The sequence below is a fragment of the Lepidothrix coronata genome, unplaced genomic scaffold (genome assembly GCF_001604755.1).
Source record: "Lepidothrix coronata isolate B3197 unplaced genomic scaffold, Lepidothrix_coronata-1.0 Scaffold249, whole genome shotgun sequence".
NCBI classification, from domain to species: domain Eukaryota; kingdom Metazoa; phylum Chordata; class Aves; order Passeriformes; family Pipridae; genus Lepidothrix; species Lepidothrix coronata.
In genome coordinates, this window is record NW_016690429.1 from 847,346 (window position 1) to 870,180 (window position 22,835).

General features: G+C 42.6%; 1 protein-coding gene across 1 annotated transcript in view; it reads left to right on the top strand.

Annotated features, from left to right (window-relative positions):
* LOC108507288 overlaps window positions 1–19,358 on the top strand; it is a 36,429-nt gene extending 17,071 nt beyond the window's left edge. The window contains exons 6-11 of the mRNA XM_017835137.1: window positions 820–879; window positions 2,077–2,314; window positions 7,094–7,302; window positions 7,829–7,901; window positions 12,956–13,073; window positions 19,163–19,358. Of these exons, the coding sequence (XP_017690626.1) occupies window positions 820–879; window positions 2,077–2,314; window positions 7,094–7,302; window positions 7,829–7,901; window positions 12,956–13,073; window positions 19,163–19,358 (894 nt within the window). The remainder of the gene's footprint in view (window positions 1–819; window positions 880–2,076; window positions 2,315–7,093; window positions 7,303–7,828; window positions 7,902–12,955; window positions 13,074–19,162) is intronic.
* Window positions 19,359–22,835: the final 3,477 nt, after the last annotated feature.

A 22,835-nucleotide genomic window follows, 5' to 3' on the forward strand; every position in this document is an offset into this window, starting at 1 on the left:
CTGCCCTCCTGCACTGTGAGGTTGGGCTCGTGGTGGGACAGGGCAGGTCTGCCACCTCCCACACTCGCCCCTGCCACAGCTCTCCACGTCACAGAGGTGTGCAGCTCGTGCCCAAAGTGTTTTGGTGTCTCATGGGCTAAAGGTCTTTCTCTACCTGCAGGTCAGACACCTCTAAAGGTACCTCCTGTGGTTCTGTATTTATTCTATCATTGACACAACTAATAGACAATGTTCCAGAAGCATCAGCTTTTGTTTGTAGATGAGGGAAAGATTAATCAGAGTTTTCCATGTCCTGAATCTTCCTGTTAGCCATTGAATGCATGTAAACAGCATGTGGATTCCATATCTGATTTTCTAACACTGTGATAGTGGTGTTGAATTTGCAAAACTGAGTGCAGGTTTCCTCATGATGATGCATGTCCTGCACCCTCATCTGTGGGTGAAGGACAGATGTTCTATCAAATGCTGAAGAACACCGAAGTATTGCTATTGTGGTTTACCGTAATACTGGACTGTCCTCATGACAGCCTTATCCAGGCAGTGGAAATCCAGCAACCTCAGCAGCTGGTACTGATTTAGAAACTAGAGAACTAAAATTGTGATTTCTTTTTCCTGTCATTTGTGGAGGCAATGAGTTTGAAAGAGGCACATGAGCAAATAGAAATGCCTGACATATTTGTGTTGGAAGGAATTCATGTAAGAATAGGAATAGGAGAAGAGCTATTATGGCCTGAGGACTATCCTTTACATCAGTGGAATCTGAGTGACAGAAAGCCAAGTACAAATCAGTTGAGAATTGTGTGTGTATTATATTTGCAGGTAATTTTACCTGTGCAGAGTGGACTGAGCATTATTCGAAGGATCCCTGTACCTCCAGATGCAGTGATTGAATCCAAGGTGGGTATTTCCTCTCTGTGAGTACTTCTGGGAAACTTTTGACTCTGCTGAGGACAGGGACAATATAATTTTCAGGGATTTGTTGGCAAGAACCCAAACACATAGAGCTGTTCATCATGGACTTACCAGCTTAGGGCTTGGCATTTTTTAGCCTCACTTGTCCAGGTTACACTAAATGCTGATTCCTTGCAAAGTCTTTTGGGTCAGCTGGTCCTGTGATGAATCTCCAAAGTGGCTGGCCTGAGGCTCACTGGGTGTCTGTGCCTGTTGCTCTCCCATCCTTCCCATGCAGGGGAGTGTGGGCAGATGGAGCTGGGGCCCAGCTGTAATGAACCCTAATATTTCTGAAGTAGCTCTTTTTTCGCCCAAAGGCAGCACATGATGCCCTCTTACACTCTCTGAGCTGAATATTTTCATGGCCTTAGATTTTGCTTGTCCTATGGAAAAAACAGGGATTTTATCTTTCTCCATTTTATGTAGTGGGCATCATCCAGCTGTAATGAAATTCCCATCTGGAATCATAATGGCCTAGCTCAGTAAATGCAGACTCAAACATCCTGATTGTTTTGCAGTTTCTGAGTGCTCCCAAAGTTACACCCACTGGTAATTCCTGGCATTTCAAACTCAGTATTTTAAACATCTTGTATTTTCCATTTTGATTCCAGTTAGGGGGAAATGATGTATGGCAGCTGATCAGATGACAGCTTGGTTTAAGTTATTGGCTGATAATCTTTATTTGTGCACCAGCCTTGTGAAGATATTTTGATTGCACTCTGCTTGAGCAAAATCCTGACTTTGGAATCTTGCTCTGTGTCTTCCTGGAGCCAGCTGAGCCTGAGGCAGAATTGGGCCCTGGGGGTAAAATAGCTGGAACACTTAATCAGTCAACTTCTAAACAATGTACCTGATCCATCTCCCTGGGAAACCAGGCTGGGAAATGCCATACCCTACTGTCGTGTAAGTGGAGTGGTCAGAGCATCTCCTCAAAGCACAGCCCTTCTGCTCCATTGTCTGGCATTTAATGCTTCTTTTGAGACTAATATTGTCTTGAATTAGTCATATGTTTTGTATTAATTAATGGGCAAGAAGACACGGATCCCTGTTCACGCTCCTGCCTTGTTCTCACAGGCAAAGTCCTTCACAGCTCTCACTTAGTGAGCTCTGCCCCTTGTTGTGCAGTGTATCTATGCTTTGTTTCAGAAAGAAGTGGTGAGGGATGACGTCTTCTGGGGCCATAACAGGCGACGCATCCTGGACCGGCTGCGTTTGGATGGCAAGGTGGCCTATGTCACCGGCGGGGGGCAGGGCATTGGCAGAGCCTTTGCTCATGCCCTGGGGGAAGCCGGTGCCAAAGTGGCCGTTGTGGATCTGGTCCTTGCCAAGGCAGAGGCGGTGGTGTATGAGCTCAGCCTCAAAGGTAAGCGTGGGACTGACCTGTTGTGAGCACTGTAATGAGCAGCTTTCCTTCTTCAAACCTGACCTGTTCTCTGCAGTGGAATTACCTTCCATGCAGCTCTGATGGGGAATAGGTTAGAGCAGAAAATGTTCATGCCATGGTCATGAAGCTTCTCCTGCCCTGGCGGTGTTGTCTCAGCAGTCATCAGTATGACACTGTCTGCAAAAGTTATTTATTAATATAAACTTAACTAGAGGCAAAGTGACCCAAATAAAATTCCTTGCCAAGGGTGCCCAAAGGAAACACAGCAGTGAGCCATGACTGAGAGGGACAGAGAAGGGTCACCCCTTGTGGGTGAGGTCTGTATAACCAGCATTGAACAAATAGAGATGGTGTTTCTCAGAGTAAATCATGCAGCACCTCAGGCTTCACTAAGGACGAATGACAGACATGGGCTACAAACTCACATACCCCTTCCCTGGCACCTCTTCCATACCTAATGTCTGGACCATGAGCCAAAATACCAAAACAAGGTAGATGTGTTGTCAGTCTGAATCTCTCATTGCACCCTCAAATTGAAGCAAGGTAATTTTTGAAACCCTCTTTCAAACATGCTTGCAAGGTGAGATATAGGAACAAAATATTAATAGATGTAATAACTAAAATCCCCAAGAAGAGGTAGCATCCTCTACAAGCCACTTCTGTTGTAAAAACAGAAAATGTAACATAAAATTGAATTTCCCCCTATAATCGTGAGAAACTGCAATTATAAAGGGGAAAAAGAAAACTGGAAATATAATTTTAATGATAAAAGAAAGGAAGTATTACTCATTTTATAATTTCTTTTGTGAGGTTGTACCTGAGCCTTCTTCAAAGTTCAGTACTTCGTTGTCTCTAAATGTAGAGCTTTACCCAGGAAATTTTCATATTCCCATTTTGGATAAAGTCAGCAGTATTCGTTTCCATTCTGACTTCCAAAAGGGATTGGGCCATTAGAAACCATATTCTCCAGCAAAACCAGCCCCTGCAGATGCATTTGTATCACCCAGTCTCAGGAAGGGCGAGGAATGGTACATTTCTGGTTTTGATACCGTCCTGAGCCTCCCCAGAGAACTTCTAAAACAAAATGTCCCTGTCTGCACGATCCCAGCTCTGGTAAGCAGGAGACACTTTACGCTGAGCATCAGTGCAATGGTTAAAGCTCTGATCTCAAATAACGTGCAATGGTTAAAGCTCTGATCTCAAATAACAAGCTAGAATAGAAAGTGTTCCATTCCTATTACAAATTCTTGAGTCATCCAGTCCCTCCCCTCCTGAAGCTTGTCATTCCCTTATGCACCAAAGCCATATGGCCTTGGCACAAAGTAGCTTTGCCCTACACGTTAACTTGCCTTTTGGACATTTTTTCCCCGTGAGATCCTGCATATCAAGCAGAGCTATTCAGATAGAAATGGGCTACTTGACAGAGCCATGAGACTTTGGATGCCAACAGCCTATTGGAAAACTAACTTAACTTATCTCCAGGGCATTTTTCAGTAGGAGTTTGATCATCCATCCTTCAATGGCTGCCCTACATCTCTGCTCCTTCAGCGGTGGGTTGCAAGCCCAGAGGAGGTGGGGGGGTGTTCCAAAATGCAGTCGGAGAGGTCATGAGGCATAGCAAATATTATTGCAGTCTAAAGTAAAGAAAATCTCGCTTCTCACTCTTTACACATCTTTATCCTTTGAGGTCAAATACTATCTATCAACTTGACCAGTGCAGCTGGTCGGGGCACATCTATTCCATCTCATGACGGTTTTTGAGGTTTCAAATTTATTGTCGTTCCCTGTTGGAACAAAACCCAAACTTTGTAATGCTTTTGTGAAAGGGAATTATAACCAAATGCCCGTTTTTGGAAAGGATCTGAAAAGGTCAGGTTTTCAATCTCTTTCTCTCCAGAGGTAACTAGAGAGTCTAGCCTGGACCTCAGAAGCTTTCCCTTTAAAACTTTTGTTGAAATCGATATATTTCCATGAAACATTTTGGCTTCAAAGAAGTAACATGCTCTGTTGGAAATAAATTTTGACAAAAAGGTTCAGCTAGCTTTACTCTGAAAATATTCACATGAGTAAATTGAAGAAATCATAATATTAATACATATTTTCCCCGCTATAATAAGGACAAAGGAGCTGTGACTTTTTTTTTTTCCCTTCTAGGGTTGTAGAAATCTCTAAATCAAAGTTGGAAATGCAGTGCCCCAAGTCATTCCCATACTGATACTTTTTCAAAACATTTTGCTTAAATTGCTTAGAGCTGTTCTACTTCTTATACCAAGGAGTCCTTTACTGCCTTTTGGGATGGTGCCATCATTTCATGATGAGTTTTAAACATCAGAATCTCTGTGATCTCAGTTTTAGCTTTGTTAGACAGCTCGGGTGTATGTCCCTTGGCTACAGGGGTCTTTGTTTAGAGATCCTGTGTGAATACCTTTTTCAGCAGTTGCTAATGGAACCTGACAGAAGAACCAAAAATGATGAAACATAACCAAAAAATCCTAAGGGTTACCTTCCACAACACACACCTCTGTCTTCAGGGGGAATCGCTGCCTCTACCCTAAGGGAAGAATTAGTCTGATGGGATTTTTAAAATGTGCATTTTCACTGTAAACTATGCAAATGCCTTGTGCAATGTCACTCCTGATCTTCCTGTCTGTATGCAACGTGTTGCTTCCATTTACACCGAGAGACCAGAGATGAGTCCTGTGGCAGGGGGACGTGTACATGTCCCCTGCAGAAGGGCACCTTGGTGGATCTGGCATATTGGTGTCTCTCCACCACAGAGCAACTGCGCTCCACTCCTGCCCCTCTCATCACAAAACTGCCTCCACAAGCATCACAAAACTAGACTGAGGGCTGTGGAGAGGCACTGGCTCTGTCAGGCATGCAGCAACACAGTCGTATGTTCTGTTTCTTATCTCTGGCTGTGTCTATAGAGTTGAAGCTATTTTTCCACAGTTTATTTATTATTTTTAATAGGTTGTTTGGGGAGACAGTGGAGAGACAGAAAGTGGGTTTTTTCCCTCTCTCTCTGAGTGCAGGGACATCAGCTGAATTGATTAAGGTCAAATGTGGGACTCGGGTTTGAAGTGAGTGTGTCTTCACTGCTTCTTCGCCAGACACTCACGCGTGGCACCTTTTGTCTTGTTTTTATGAACTATCTTATAAGATGAAGCCATAAATGGGGTGAGAGTTGGAGGGCAGGTGAAGAGTCTCTCTGTTACCATTAGTAACACGCTTGCACCCGTTTTGTCTGTAAATTGAGAAAGAAAGATTGCAGCAACTCCCTGTGCGTTACACGTCTAGATAACAATTAGGAGGAGCAACGGGGGCTGTCTGGCTATTCTTATTCTTTCAGAGTATTTAGCATAAAACCTGCGATAAAATAAGAGGTCTTGTTTTGTGGCAGAACATGCATTCATTTTTTAGTTGGCTGTATTATTTCTCTGCCATGGAAATCAAGAGGGCTGTGTCATCACTGATGGGGACAAGAGCTCCCATGGCCTGGTGTGGGGAGCACCCCAGAGCAGCATCACCTCAGGAACTGCACTCTGGCAGGCTCCTGAAGGCATTGGAGGTGAGGAGGAGCTTTTCCATCCAAAAGTCTCTTTCCTGACATTTTCTTCAAACACCACTGGGCAATTACTGCTTTGCCTTGCTTTCGTGGAACCCTCCATCTCAAGCTTCATTTTGGGAGAGTCTTCTCTTCTCCTAAAATAGGCTTAAGCCTTCTTTTAAATGCTTTATCAGAATGATCTGGAAGAGGAACGAATGGGGAACAATTTTTCCATTTATATAGAAATAAAAAATCTTACTTTAACAGCTGTAACTTCTTATCTGTACACTCTTTGCTTGCAGATTGCTGATCCACGGTCCAACCCCAGTGGCCGCCTCCCTCCTCCTGAGTTAAGACCCATTTCACCACATCCCTTACTGGTGTAGCCTTGTTTGGCTTTCTGGATGGGTATAATCCCATTCACATCAGGTGCCTCAGCAGGCTGCTTACGTTATTAAATAACAAGGGTATATAAAGCTGATTTTTATAATAAATTAAATGAAGTTATTTATGGATCAACACTTGTGCAAAAGTCAACAGCTGGATTTTTCTAGGAAAAGATCACTATGGTATGTTTCAAATCTGGTAAATCTCTTAACTTCTGACTGTTTGCACTATTCTGGCAGTGTGATTTGCAATAAATAAGGCCAGGAAATGTGACTACCATACCTATGTACCTGAAGGTATTCCCAGTTAGCTCTCCCACCTAAAACTGGTTTGTTTTTTTCTGAGGCTTCCAGCTGTCTGGATGCTGTAGTTCATCCAGAGAGCACTTTTGGGACAAATTAATTTGATTTCTGGAGCATCTCAGGGGGATATGGCATAAAAAAAGCATCTGTAGAGCTGCTGATGGATGGGAAAGCTGCAGTTGAGAGTTTGGACAGAAGATGGTGCAGTGTTCCAAGCTTCGTCCTGCTGGAGTGGCAGCCTTCGCTCCCACACCTGGGCTTTAGGTTGGTCTCCAACAGGCAAACCTCGCACCAGTCAGCAACTTTATAATAACAGTATTGCAGTAACAAACTCACGCTTTGCTACAATTTGTGCAGCAGTGGATGAAGGTGGGATATGTATGCAACACATTTGTATATAAAAAATACATCTCTCTATAAAATATCTCTATATATGCATTGATAAATAGTCACAAAATAGATTTTTTTTCTTTCCCTGAGAATTCCTGTACTGACTCCATTGCTCTGATGTTAACACAGGGATTAGAAGCCTTGCCCTGGCAGTGGATGTAAGCAAGCCTGAGGATGTGCAAAGGATGGTGGATGCAATCGTGGCTCGCTGGGGCACAGTTCACATCGCGTGCAACAACGCAGGAATCAATCTGAACTCTGCAAGCGAAGAGACTTCCCTAGAGGAATGGGACAAAACCTTTAATGTTAATTTGCGAGGATTATTTTTGTGCTGTCAAGTAAGTGTGAAATGCTGCACTGTTTGGTTTTGCAAATGGGTAATAATTTTTTAAGTGCTTACTTGATCAAGACTTAATAACACTTTATTACTAATTATCCTAATAAAATTGGTCCTAGTTTAGCTGGAGTTAAGGAAAGACTTCCAGATTTCAATTACAGATTTTGGTCAATATTTCCAAAAGCAGCTGGTACTTACTGGCTGCCCAAACCCAGGTATTTGAGAATGGCCAAAATTTTTTGAAGAGTCATTATTTGACACATCCTGAAAACCAAAAAGCTTTGTGGGGGCAGTCCCAAAATTAGTGATTGTTTTGAAAAAATATTGCCAAGAGTGAAGAGGTGTGAAATGGCAAAGGCATTTTTTCCTGTATCAGCCATTTTTATACTAAGTTTTTAGATCAAGTGCTTAAAAAAAATGTGTTAGCACATCAACTCTTCTGAAAAGTGAAGACTAATTTATTATCATGTCATTATTAGCACAATCACAGAAAGGGTCACTGGTCTTTCCTTTAATTTCTGTCACAGGCTGCAGGCCGCATTATGCTGAATCAAGGATATGGGAAGATAATTAACACAGCATCTATGGCAAGTTTAATAGGTGAGTGATGAGAGTTAACAGTTGTGCTTCAGAATCCATATTTTAATTACTACCGATGCTATTTGAATCAATTAAACCTGTATTGGGAAGGAGTAAATCACTGACATTTCATATTAGAGGAAATGTACTACAAAATTTTTATTGATATCATTTTTCAACATTTATCTGTCCTCAATGTTTTAGAGCACTTATTACTTTTTATGGAAGAGGTGGAGTCACCTTCTGTGACTCCATTGCATGGATGGCATGGGAAAGGTGCTGGTAATCCTCCCCATTGTTCCAGGCAAACTCCTTGGCGGGTGGGAAGCTGAGCCCCCGAGGTGTTTGAAAGCCACCCAAAAGATTTAGTGCCAGTTTTTGCCCCAGTACCCACGAGTTTTATAACTTGCTCTTACCAACAGGTGCCTGCACCAGCGCTGCTGAATCAGCAGTGTCATCAAAAGCGCCAATAAACCATTGTAACATATGGAATGAAATCCCTACTGCTGAGCTAATCTGGAAGGCAGTTACATGCTGGTGAGCTGAAGCCCATGTAACAAAAATTGATCAATTACACGAATTAAGCATAGCCCTTTAGGAATTTATTTTATTGGTCTGGACATCTGTTGCAGTATTGTCCAAATCCAAAATCAAATGGTGCCTTGGGTTGCCAAGTTAGGCAAGAAAACCTAGTAGCTATAAAACTACAACTGAAAACCCCTGTATTAATATCATGTCCATCTGCTGAATGTTACATAAGTATACAGTCTTTATATTTTCCTTTGGAATAACGTTTATTTTTACTGTGCCCAGTTTGACATTCTATGACATTCTGCTCAGTTTATTGCACAGTAACTTTAAATGTTTCTTCAAAAAGCCATTTAAAATGTTGTTGTTAATATTTTTTCAAGTGTCTTTACCAGCTGTTTTACTTTTGCTTAAACACAGGCACCATCCCTCTGCCCCAGCTTTGTAAAGTTACAAAATCTCACAAAGAAAGGTAGTTTTGAAAAGAATGTAGGGCTTTAAATTTCAAATACACCAGGCTTTCCTGCTCTGCACTCTGCAGTCAGGCTCTGGTCTGTGCTTGACTGTCACCATCCACATCACTATCACCAAGCAAAATTTCCTGGGAGGTATTCCACTCTGGAGAAAGTTAGGCAGCTTTGGGAATTGGCAAAAATTGAGGATCTGTTGGTTTGGCACACTGCTCCCAGTCTCACTGCAGCCCAGCAATGGTCTGCACTGCTTAAGGAGAGGCTTTTTCCAACTTTTCTGTCGGGCCTTGGCACAGCTCTGCTGAGCTGGGAGGTGATGCCATTCCACCACTGCATCCATCCCAGCCCCACTTCGGGGCTGCACCTCCTTGGCTGGTGAGCCAAGCCCAGAGATTCACCTGGAGATCACATTTGAGGGAGTACTGGTCTGGAACAGGAATGAATGTTGGAAAGCAGCCCTGAGAGCAGACTGGAAGGGTCATCCCAAGATGTATTTAAATGTCAGTAAAAGTCAATGTGTGCTAGGCCAAAAGTTAAGAGATGAAGAGATGTGTTTACCTTCTGAACCTGTTTGAATCTTGGCATTGAAAAAATCTAGTAGTTATGAAACTACAACTGAAAACCACGATGTTCATATCATGTCCATCTGCTGAATGTTAAATAAATATGTTGGTTGGTTGGTTATTTAAGTATGTTGGCCAACTGGCATAGTATGAAATGTTTCTAGAAATAGTTAGGGGATATTTTTTTTGTTGTTGTTGTAGGTTGAGTCCTTCCTCAGAGATACAGGAAAACGAGGAGACGCTTAGCAGGATAGGGAGGTTTTTGTTTGTGATTTTTCCAGATTCACTGCTCAGAATCAGTTTTAATTAATTGAAGATAAGCCGCATACATTTTGCATATGTGCATTTTGATTCTGGTATTTCACTGGAATTATTCCAGGCGTAAGCTCCAGCAGTGGCAGCGAGGCTGCTGCGGCTCCGCGGTTCACACAGGTGTAACTCAGAGCTGTGATTCTTACAGTGAATATCTTTGGTGGTAAGTGGTCTGCTCTGCTCTGTCTGTGTGCACCTCTCATTAGCATTATGTGGCTGCTTCAAGGTCAGCCTGGAAGCCTGAGGCACTGAACAAGGTTGTAAAACCAGAGCATCAGTTTGTTGTGGTTTACACCCCACAGCCCTTTGTTTGCTCCCCCCTGGGATGGGGGAGATAATCTGGGAAAAGTGTTAAAACCTGTGGGTTGAGATAAAGATGGTCTATTAGGACAGAAAAAGAAAGGAAAATAATAATAAGGATAAAAGAATACAAAAAACAGGTGATACACAATGCAGTTTCTCACTACCCACTGACCAATGCCCAGTCAGTCTCCCCAGCCAACTCCCCTTAATTTTATTGTTCAGCATGATGCCATATGATCTGGAATATCCCTCTGGCCAGCTGGAGTCAGTCATCTTGGCTGTGTCCCCTCCTAGCTTCTTGTACCAGCCCCCAGCCTCCTCGCTGGCAGGGCAGCACAAGAACTGAAAAGGCCTTGATTTAGAGCAACAACTAAACCATCAGTGTATTATCAACATCATTCCCACTCTAAATCCAAAAATCTGTAGCAGCCACTGGGAAGAAAATTAACTCTATTCCAGCCCAAACCAGGACACAGGTGTTTAAAACATAATGCAGCTGATGTTGGCAAAATTATATCTGGATCCTCCTATCATCTGTCTTGAACAGGAGTGAGTGTCCTCGCTTCCCAGAAGCCTTAATAATTCAGATTTTTTTGGTGACGTTGCTTGAGGCATAGCTTCATTCACAGGCTCTAGCCCTGTTTTGTATGAGTTTGAAGGGTTGCAGATTTGCTCTTCTGTCTGTAAGAGACCTGTAGGTAAGGGGAGAGGAGGTGGTGCAGGGTGCTGAGCTGCAGAAAGCCCATCGAGTGCCAGAGCCTTGCAGCACCTGTTGGCTTCTTCTTCAGCTTTTCTAATAGAGAGGGGCCAAGTGTCTCAGAAGGGGGAGTTACCTTGCTTAGATATTCTTACAAAGACAAAAGCCTTTACAAGGAAGGACTCTTGAAAATCCTGTGTCGGCATCCACCCCATATCAGAAGCTGGTTCTCATAGCTCGCAGCAACTTGTTCTCACCCACATGCAGAGCTGGTGCCAGAACTCCCATCCTCTTAGCAAACACCAAATGATTTATCACAGAGAGACATGTTTGGAAAGTTCAGCAAAGAACTGCTTTTGGGAGGTTACAAGGCTAACTACCGAAGTTGTATGTAACTTGGAGCTGGAGCATGGCAATTAATCAAGAAATCACATTCCACATCTTTTTGAGAGCCCCCACATCGTGCTGTGTCGGGGGGCAACAGGCACACACAGAGGGCAAAGCAGTTCTGCTGGTCAAAATGCAAAGTATTTCATATTGAACAAAAAAGGAACACAGAATAAATGCTGGCAGAGGAGGGCCATGGTGTGTAATGCTCTTTGTAGCAAGGAAAAGGCTTCTGAATTCTGAGCAAACCTTCAGCACATGCAGAAAAAACAAAATACTAATTATTGCTCCCATCACGTGTGCTTTAAATCTATTCACAAACATTTATGTTCAAGGCAAAGACCCTTGTTCACATGCTCAGTAATTTGCAGCAGAGCTTTATGCTCTTTCAGAGTTCACATAACTCAGTTATCATCTTCTTTCCACCCTTTACATTGACATATGCAAACCCAATAGTTTTAGTCAATAAAAGCAGTAGTGGGTGTGTTGGGATGCCATAGGTGGGAGTGATCTAGAGCTGATGCATCAACTTAATTTATTAAGACCAATTTAATACCATCTATCAGTGCTGCTTGTGTGCTTTTATGCTGTGAGTTGGGGTTTGCCTGAAGAACCTTACACAATCCCAGTGATTACCTTTCTTCCAGGCTTCAGTGTTATCCAGCCCCACAGGCTGGAATTGCCTGTCTTTGTGACTACTGATTTTTAGCCCTGATTTTCCCCACTCTCCCTCTGTGAGAGTCAGCAACTCAGTGACACTTAGCACTGATATGGAGCTAATTATGGATTGGTGCTTTGCACTGGATTTGTTTAATGAAGTCCTAATGGCAGCCAAAAAACTCCAAGGAGAGACACTTTGTGAGTGTAAATCCCAACAGCTGGGCTGACTTGGTTTTGACTCCCATGGGTTTAAAGCACTTTACACCCACTGGGGATTTATCCTTAAGTAGCTTTCACGGAGCTGGTGAGGGGCAGAGCCAGCGAGCACACAGCACTAGCAACCTTGAACATTGTAATTAGCAAGCCGATCATTTTCTGTCTCTGACTGACATGTGACACCTCTGAAACATTTTCAAAAGCTTCAGCTTTTGAAAGTGGTGGGTGTTCTGAATTTTTGGGATGCACCTGTGATCACATCCACACAAACACCAGTTAGATAATGTGATGTTTTTACTTCAGACTATGGATAATTTAAAAATTAGGGAGAATAATTTGTTCCGAGAGGCTATATATAATATGTTATATAAAATCTATAATGCACTTATATCATATTATATCATGTAATGTCATATCAAACAATTTAATATGTTGCATTACATTATATCATACCACATAATGTACTATATAAAATAATATATAATATTTATACATTATAACAGCCAGAACACATAATATAGCATTAATCATATAATGTATTATCATTATATGATACTATATTAGTATTACAGTGCACAAGCATATAAACATATATATGTGTATAATATATGAATGTGTATGGTTATTGATCTTTCTTGGGAGCAGCCAAGTATTGCATATCTATGTTTAGTACATTGGGTTTGGCTTTGCCCAAAAATGGGGCCTTTTATATTTCTTTCTTTATTTCTATTTTTGCCATTTTTTTTCAGTAGTCCAGCTGCTGAGATGGCAAAATACATAGAGTTTTGTGTTGTGAGTGGCTAAATTCTTGCTCTTCCCTACCTACCATCGGGGAAAATGTCAAATAGTTCATCTCAATGCAGGCAATTCTCTGTGTAGCGCCTGAGCTGTCTTAATTTGGGAAGAATAAATAATTTTCTCTTTCTGAACCCCTCGCAGTCCCGCACCCGCAGAAGCAGTTGGCGTACAACGTCTCCAAAGCCGGGGTCGTAAAATTAACACAGACGTTGGGAACCGAGTGGGTTGACAGAGGAGTAAAAGTCAACTGCATTTCCCCGTAAGTAAAACACAGCCTCATTCTGGAACTACAAAGGGAATGAAATGTTCCACAAAGCTCATATGAACACTATCTCAGCAAATAAAGTTTCTAATTAGCAGGTGGATTGCATCCCTTTTTATGTTGTCTTTTCCTTAACAAAGGTTTAAATACTTAGAGCCAAGCCTGCTCTGTTGCTGTGTGTACTCAGGGATTTAAGGAGAGTTTTTAGCATTTGATAATAGGTTTTCCAATAATGTGAAGGGTAGTTTTTAGCATTTCTCTTCTAGATGAAATATTTCCTTAGTCTGTCCAAGCTTTCTGTGGTTAAAGAAAAGGTTTTTGACACTTAATAGACAATACTTCTTTCCCCTTTTCACTTGAGGCAAATATATAGGTGCTTTAAAAGCTACATTATATTGCTGTAATTGAGCTACTGTTCAAATCTGACAGTCACAGGAGGCCAGGTGTAGTTTTGTATATATGTATATGTTTATTACAAATTAAACTTTCCTTATTTTTAGAGACTTCAAGCTCTGTGGTTTATGGTATTTATTCACAAAGGAAAGTTTTCTTACTAGACATACTTCATGTCTTTCTGTTTCTCACACACATACCCAACCCAGTCATTTTATTAAACAATTAACAGTGCATGATAGTGCTGAGCAGAAACCCAAGTGGGTAGCGTTAATTGGAAGCGGTCAAATTCCGTAGACCATTGAAGTCAATCAGAGTAAGTAGGAAGGGCAGGATTTTAACCCAGGAGTTAAATTGTAATAATGAAGATAATAATGTACATCAAATTAGGGAAAACAAATTACATATTTTAATCCACAAAGTGGAGTAAAAAAAAATAAGAGCACAGAGCTCAGTGGCAAGTGCCTCTGTTTTTACTGCTGGTCTGCTCTCCCCTAGCTTGTGCTAGCTGTCTTCCTTATGATTATTTATTACTAATTATACCAGTGATTCCAGCCATCACTCCATGTGATCCACGGATTCTTTCAACAGCATCTTACTTCCTAATGGGATTTTCCCCATGCCAGTCCTAGCAGCACTGTTATAGTGTTCCCACAACTAGTGCTAGTGAATTTACACTGGCTTTCGGGAGCTGGGGGAGATGAAGGGATTAGGGAAGCTCAGCAGGACCTGGCAGGAATTGTATCTGAAAACACACAGGTAATCTGTACCAACAGAAGTGGGATAGTAGAGGCACATTCACAGCAATTACAGATGAGAAGGCTCTTAGAGGAGGAATTACCCATTTTGAGGGGGCTTACATAAATTAAAAATATAGACACCAAATATCAAAATGCCTTGTTTTGTACAGTTTGGGAGCATACAGTCATACTTGAAAAAGTTATGTCTCTGGAGGCAGTTGTGAGAGCACGGAGAAAAAATAGTCACGTTTCTACTTTTCAAGCCAAAACAGGGTTGCATATTGATCATCCCTACCTGTCTTAAACTCTAGATCTGAGCTCAAAATCCTACTACAGGAAGGGATGTTTCTTTGTCGAGGAATAGCCAGGAAGGGCACACAGAGGACAAATGTTTTGCTGACTCTGAGGTCCCCTGTTCTGGACAGAACAGTTTCCCCTAACGCACTGGGAACCTGGATTGATCCAGCCCAGAGCTGGACAGTTTTCCTTCTGGTAATTCAAAGCTCTGGCTGAGCCCTTCATGACGGGGCTGTCCTGGGGAGCTCTGAGGAGCGTTCAGAGGAAGGAGCCTGTAGTGGTTCATAGAGCTCAGATACCTCATTGCCATAAGCAAGAGCCACATATACTTCAGAGTGAATAACTACTCATGTTTACCTTTCTGCCCATGTGAGATGTGAAACTGCACTTCAGTGTAGATTTGGATCCATTCCCAGAACTGTGGACCCTACCAGTGTCATTGTCTCTTGATGTGACTCACCAAGACACAGGGACATCTTCAACCCACTTGATCTGAGTACCCAGCTCTGGGCAGGAGCCACAGTACAACAGCACATGTGTCAATGCTATTGTAGTTGAAACATCTTCCAAAAGCACAAGTCTTGCTGAACATAATGGGAGAGGATTTTGAGGAGTTTGAAGAGCACAGATGTAGATATAGGGCATGATGGTACCCCAAGATCATCTCTGGACAAGTAAAATATTTGTGTCCTTGAGTACTTTGTCCCTCCCACTCACGGTTGCATTAATGCTTCAAGGCACTCTGAACGTGTCTCTGTCTGAAGGTCCAAATGCTCCAGCCTGGCCTTAGACATTATTTCACCATGCAAACCTTCTGGCCTTTTCCCCCTCTTCCTCTCTGGTCACTTTTTATCAACTTAATTTCTTAATGAGTGCATAAAACTTATGCAGAGCAATGCATAAAAGTTAGCAATGCATAAAATGTTATGGCAGAGTTCTTAGGATGATTTATTGCATTTATAAAATTGAAGATTTAGGCTTCTCTTGCCAGCCAAGCAAGCCTGGGGAGAAGGTGGCTCAGACTCCCTGGATGTTTTGGCTGACTTATCCTGTTGCTATCGTGGAAACTGTGTTCAGTCGTTCTGCCCATCCAGTGGCATCGCCTGTAACCTGTTAAACAGCTGATGCCAACAAAATTAATAAGGTGCTAGAGTCTTTCTGGAAGGGATGTGAGGGTCAGGCTGCAGAGGGAACATGGCTGTGAATAGGGACCTTTACAGAGCACTGACTGGTGGCTGTTGCTCGTCTGCCCCCACGTGTTTTAGTCTCCCAGCACATGTGAAGTGTGTTGAGTGTGATGGAGGAGGGGACTTTGGAGGGTGTCTGGTTTTTGGCACGTGCAGCATTGGAACACTTCATTTTTCAGCCATTACACTGAATCAGTGTCTATTTTCTGTGGGTAATTGCTGCTTCTTTCTTGATTTGCAAGACATAAAATGCCATAATGTGATGACCTTCCAGATGGGCAGCTGGAAGTTGATCTTGAGGTCAACTTGCAGCCAGGCCAGCTTGTTGGAGACCCAGTGAAACTCAGCAGTCCTGAGGGAAGAGCCATGTTTCCCACTGATGGGCTGCAGGGATTTGGGTTGGAGGTGCCATGGACAAAGAGGGTTTGTGTGCCCTGTGTCCTGCCCTGCTCCTCTGGGGCAGCATGAAGACAGCTGCGTGGTGCTGTAGCAGGCTTGTAGCATGGTGGGTACGAGCAGCCAGAGAGCAGGTAGGGCAGGATCACGGCAGGTTTTGGGTACATGCCATCAGGGGGGACAGAGAGGCAGAGCTGGCAGGAGAAGGAGCACCCCAGCATCACCTGAAGGCATCCCAATTAAGCAGCATTACTATCCCCATTAAGCAGCAGTCGTTGCTGGTAAGTATCTTTGGACTTAAATCTTAATTCCTTGGGAGATGTCCCAATTAAGTGGATCTTGTGATTAAACACTTCCTGATTAAGTGGAGTGTACTTAACTCATTCAAATTAATAACTCATCTGAAAGAAATCAAGTTACACACAGATGGAATCTTTTTTTGCTCTCATTTGGGGATTGAGTGCACGTAACAATTCCAGTTAAGTATCTGGTAAGTGATATTTTTCCTAATGTGTCTCTCGAAGTGGAAATGTTTTAGGCAATTGTTTTTTTTTTTGGCGGTCTTTTTTTTTTTTCCTAATGTCTCAAAGTGTCCTGTGTATCAATAATGAAATATTGATGCTCATATCTAATGTTAAGGAACCAGCAGTTTGATATTACGTTGACGTGCAACAGAAAGTACTGATAGGCTCAGCACTGCATACGAGATGAGGTAGGGAATTAATGCATTGGCAGTTGTCTTTGCTGGAACTGGTTAGAAGCCAACTAAAATCTGCCTAAAAGGGTTCGACAACATTAAATTGCCCAACTTGGCACCAAAGCTTTCCCAGAAGATGTGTAGTATCAATGACATGCCTAATATTTATAGTGCCATCAGTATGTGTGTTTGCAACTTTTAAGTTTTGCGCTATATTTTTTTCTCATTTCTATAATAAAAATTTGTAATGAAGTTTGGTTACACATCTAAATTTTTGCTTCTTGAAGTGAACATAAAGAAAGGTCCAACGACAGCCACAATGCAGCAATTCACAGGCTGCAACAATCAGATCAAAGATCATTTTTCTGAACAGATTGAAAAATGTCCTCTTTTTAGCAAAATCTGTTGTGCTGGAGGACTGTGTGTCTTACTCCCTAATCTGCATTCCCTTGGGGTTAAAATATATCTGTAAATGGAAAAAAAAAAACCAACAAAATCATATGGATCTTATTCTGGTCTCTGATACTGTAAAGCCAGAACGATGATGATGGGGATGGTTTTGTAAGCACAGTGAGAGGCACGTATGGAAAAGGAGTCCAATATATTTCATGTCTGCTGCTCAAGGCACGTTTCTCTCTGAAGAAAACCAGTTCTCGAGGAGTTTGGAAAAGCAAAGAGGGAGAGCAGGAGGCTGTGCTTGAAGGAAATAAGTCCACAGTTCTATACTGGAATGTACTTGGTTTTGTTACGTTGCCAGAACTTAAACAAGCTGCATTGCTCGCTGTTTCTGAACTGTTCTGCTCTTTATTGACAATTACAATAAAAAATGAAGCTGATATTTAAATCCTGCCTGATTAGTGCAAACAGAAATGTTTGGGGGAAAATCTGAATTAGTTCCACTTCGTAACAGAGTAAATAGAAGATTTCAGCCTTCATTTAAAACAAAAGGTAGATCTCATACCCAGAATCCAGTCTGACTCAAAAAATTATTTCCTTGGAAGTCTAAATTGGGATGCCAATGAAGTTTCAGAACAAAACGAGTATTTTTATACTTTGTTCATTTCATATTTATCACTAGCTTGTTTGCTAATTTTCATTTGCAAGAGGCAATTCTTCCAGCTAACTGGCTGCCTCAATGGGCCACTGATTTCTTTGAAGTGACAGTCTGTAAATATGCATAAAAAAGAGATGCAATTAGCGTGTGTGTGGTTCAGTGCAGCCTGATTTCATTGGCAAGTTTACCCACAGTGTTGATAAGCTACATTATCTAGAAAATTGGCCGCTGAAAAACAGCACCTCTGATTGCCAGCAAAGGTTCCAGATAACAGGGTGCTGAAGAGAAATATAATTGAGGTTGAATATGTTAACCAAGGTGTCACATGCTCCTTAGAAGCGCTAATTTATCAGCATGTTGGAATTTTTATTAACATTTGGAATGCATTTCTACCACACTAATGAAGTGGAATTGGCAGTTCAGGTTTTAGTTATTGTCATTTCTGAGAAGTTAAATGTAATTTCTCGTTAGACACAGTTATGTAAATATATTTGTTCAGGGGCTGAAAAAATTATACATTTCGCAAAATACAAATATGTTGTTAAGGAGGAGTATGACAAATCAGTCGCAGTTAAAGTCAGAAAAGCCAGCCAAATGTTTGCCCTGCATTGTGCTTCCTGCAGCATCACTCATTTTTAGGGCACCTGAAAAAAAATGAACTCAGCAGAGTTTTAATATGTGGTGGAGTCGCTCATTGATGTAAAAGAGGCAGAACAGGTAAATCAGTGTGATTTGTTGGGGTGTTGGTTTAAGGGGGAATCGCACTGGTTGTGCTATGCTTATCCCTGCCTCTCCTTCTTTGTGTGGAGAGGGTCTGGTGCCCAGAAGGGTGCTGGCTTTTGTTTCCCTCATTTTTTGACATATGAGAAGTTGATCTGTTTTCAGTTTCTGGGCTGTACACAAACGCTGTGTGACATTATGCTGCGGAGTGATGAGATGAGAAGAGAAATTGGTAGAGGGACGACAGTTCCCAAGAGCCGCGACAGACCCGACTCAAGATGCTTTCCGTTCCAATGCCATGCTTGTTTTCTAGAAAAAAAAATTAAACTGGTGACCTTAAAGTAAGGGGCTTCTGCTATTAGCTAAGCAGATAGTACCTGTGCGCTTACTTTAAAGGAAACCTTCAAGCTGCTGGTCAGCAGTGAAATGCAACGATAGGAAAGTTTGCATCATGACTTTCAGCAGAGGCAGAGCAGGTCTGATGTGCTCATCTCATCTCCTTTGTGTTATTCCACGGTTTTGCCTTCTGAATTAACATCTCAAACACCTATAAGTGTTGCCTTTTCTTCTTTCTAAACTCTTGGGGTGTGTGCTCCTTGCAGGGGCATCGTGGACACTCCACTCATCCGCTCCAAGGAGCTGCGGCCGCTGGTGCAGCGCTGGATGGGCGACATTCCCGCCGGGAGGTTGGCTCAGACCACCGACCTGCAGGCTGCCGTCGTCTACCTCGCCTCTGAAGCCTCTGACTACATGACAGGCCACAATCTGGTCATCGAGGGCGGACAGAGCCTGTGGTGAGGGGCATCCTCCAGCCTCCCCTCTCGGAGACACGCAGGTCACTTTGGAAAGTGCGTATTAGAGTTTAGCTTAGTCCCAGCTTTGGCTTGTGTGACTAAGTAGCCAGCTAATATGAAATTATTGTTTTCTTCTTTTGGGTGTTAATTTGGAGACTTGTATAATGCAGAGGAAAAAAAAGGCAATCTTTCAGTTCCAACATTGTCATGTTTTTCACTATGCAGTCACATTTCTGTTAAATTAGTATTTAATGATATAAAGGCACATTTACTGCAGTGAGATTTGGCTATTATTTAGTTTAACAGGGGGCATTTTTAAAGCAATCAATATTAGCTGGTCTGTGTAGTTTATTGTTCTTAGGCAATTTTTTTTGTATTCAAGTTGTTCCAGTGACATCTGTGCGTGGTGAAAAACAGTTGGATGTAGTGTTAAAAAAAATAAATTAGTTCATTACATTTGAACCTGAACATTGCCATTTTATATTTACTGGTGTTCTTTAGTTTTTGACAGTGTTTTTATACAAACACCCACATAAATGCCCCTGAAAGAGCCGTACTGCTCTTAATAGAGAATCACGGTGGTAATTATAATGGCTGTAATCCAAAGCCCATTGAGGTAAGTGGGGACTGCTCATATACTTTAAGTTAAACGCATGTTTAAGTGTTAATACAACTGGGTCTTTGTTTTCCTTGATAGGCAGATGTAAGCGAAGGTTGTCTCCCATATAATCTTTTTCCTCCTGTAAAATTCTGAGGACAACTCTTGGGTGTAAATCAAGGCCAGCTCAAATGATATTGATACAGTTGTGTTGGCTGAAGACCTCATTTTGGTGATAGCGTTGGGTTCATTGCTTATAGGCAATAAAATGTGGCACAACAACCCCACTGTTTTGATATCACTCTGGATATACACAGACTTCCATCCTGAGGGCCCTAAAGCATAACCTAAGGGGAATTTAGGGGAAGAAATTCACTTGCAAATCCTCGTGTCATTTGTTTTGCATTTGGCAGCTCTTTGTTACCATAACATAAATAATTGTGGATGGATGTCATTACTTTGATTAAGTGCTGCGAGCCCATGCATTGGCTGGCCATTATTGTGGTGAATTGCTGTAATGGCTTCAGACTTGACATTCACTGCCACGTTCTAAGGTATGCGCCTCGCTGACGTACTATCATCGTTATCGTGGATAAAGTGCAAGAAGATACTTGTCTTCATTAAATTTTCTATTAGACCATTGATAATTAATACGTATCTCATGTTTCATCTCGAGTAATTTTTTCTGGGGAATGTTGCTGTTAAGCGACTCAGGGCTAGAGCTTTTTGGCTTGAAATCCTTGCCTTGTGTGCATGATCTAATTTATTGACAATGCTCTGCAAACTCACAGGCTTAAGGAGAGCTCGATTTTGGATAAATCTTCAAGAAAAACAATTAAGGATTTAAACATTTTATTATTTTTTCTGGGCTCACAAAACCTTTTCTCTCCTAGCTCCCACACTTGCATCATTTTGTGTCATGCTCTGGAGGGCTCAGTGGAGTTCTCACATCCCTCTGGCTGGCTTTTCACTCAGAGGTTAATGTGCAAACATTGGTGAACTCATCAGGAGCTCTTCCAAGGGATCCTAGAGGGGCTTGTATACTATTGCTTGGACTGCTGGTGAACAGTTTGTTGCAACTCCTACCTAAAGTGTAAAATAATGAACTTTAGTTAATTTGAAACACTAACTGCAGTTGGCACTGGAACTGTGACCAGTGTTTTCACTTTCTCAGTAGAAAGACAAAGGGCTCAACAGACTGCTGGGGCTGAACAGACTACTGAGGCTGAATTCCCATTCCCTGTCTGGAGATGGTTGTAGTTCAGCACCAAAAGGCACTGGCAGGGCATTGGAGGAAGCTGAAGTTCATTGCTCTGGTGCCAACTGGTTTTGAGAAGAATCCTTTTAGCCAGCAAGGGTCATGCTGTGACTTTCACAAGCTTCAAGTTAAAAACAAAACCCAGACAGAAAAAACCACTTAGACTTAAAAAACCCAACCTCATATATCAAAATTATCTCCCAAGTAAGCAGCCTCTGGTGTTTGGACTAGAGTTTGTCTCACCCCATTCTGTTTGCCCCGAGGCTCTGCCTTTGAAGGGCTGAGCGGGCAGAGCAGAGGAGTGAGTTTACCTGCCCAGGCTGATGTGTTTGAAGACATTGCCATGTGCCCACATGGGCTCTGGCTCTGCCCCATGCTGGCCCAGAGAGGCTGATGGAAGGGGCCATCTATCCCTTCATTACACAGGAGGGACTCGGGACTAAGCAGCCCAAGGGAATAGAGCACTTGCTGCCAAGTCTCGGGGATGATGGGCCGATACCCCTCAGCACTTTTGGCTTTCGTGGCATCCTCACTTTGGCCAAAGAAACAGATCCTGGAGGAGAGCAGATGTCAGGAGGGAAGTGTCTCTCCCCCTGCATGTGTGAGCTGGCCTGTCTCCTCCTAAGGACACACTTTCATCTCTCTCCTCCACAATCCTGTTGAATCATAAAAGGGTTTGTGCTAGAAGGGACCTTAAAGATAATCTAGTTCTAACACCCCTGCTGTGCTTTCCCCCACACCAGGTTACTCAAAGCCCCATCCACCTGGGCTTGAACCCAGGGCTTCATCCATCTGGGAGCTTCAGCAATGGCACTGTGGCTTTTCATGGTCTCAAATGTAATTTCCCAAGGGAAATGACTGATTTCCACTCAAGGGCAGGGCTGTGCCCGTGCACTGGTGCTTCTGTCTGACCAAACTTGGCATTTGGGTTGGGATCTTTGAGGTGGCTACTCCCTGGGTGTGGGGGTCCCTGCATGTTGCCTTGTGCTGAGAGGGAACCTCATTGCTACAGCCATGGAGTCTCTTCTGGAGACACCACCCTAAAGCAAGTGGAAGACACAATTTCCACTTATGAGGGAAAAGCAATGCTCACAGATTTGTGTATATCAGTGTGTGTAAGTATTTGAAGGGAGTGTACCAGAGGATGGAGCCAGGCTCTTCTTGATGGTGCCAAGCAATAGGACAAGAGGCAACGGGCAGTAACTGATGCACAGAAAGTTACACCTGAACATGGGGAAGAACTTCTAACCTTTACAGTGACCAAGCACTGGAACAGAGACCAGAGAGGGTGTGGAGTCTCTCTCACTGGGGATATTCCAGAACCATCTGGATACAATTCTGTGCCATGTGCTCTGGAATGACCCTGCTGTAGCAGGGAGCTTAGACCAGAAGACAGACTGTGGTCCCTTCCAACCAGAACCACTCCGTGATTCCGTGAAGAAGGATGTGAGAAAAGCCTTTTCCCCTCTTAGCACTGAAGACCTGAGAAAAGGAAATATTCGGGGGGAAAGAAAAAAAGGGAAATATTTGTGGGGGAGAAAAAAAAAAAAAAAAAAAGGAAATATTTGGAGGGGAAAAAGCAGCTCTCTGGGGAATGCGGGTGAAGCTGCGAAGTGGCAGCATCT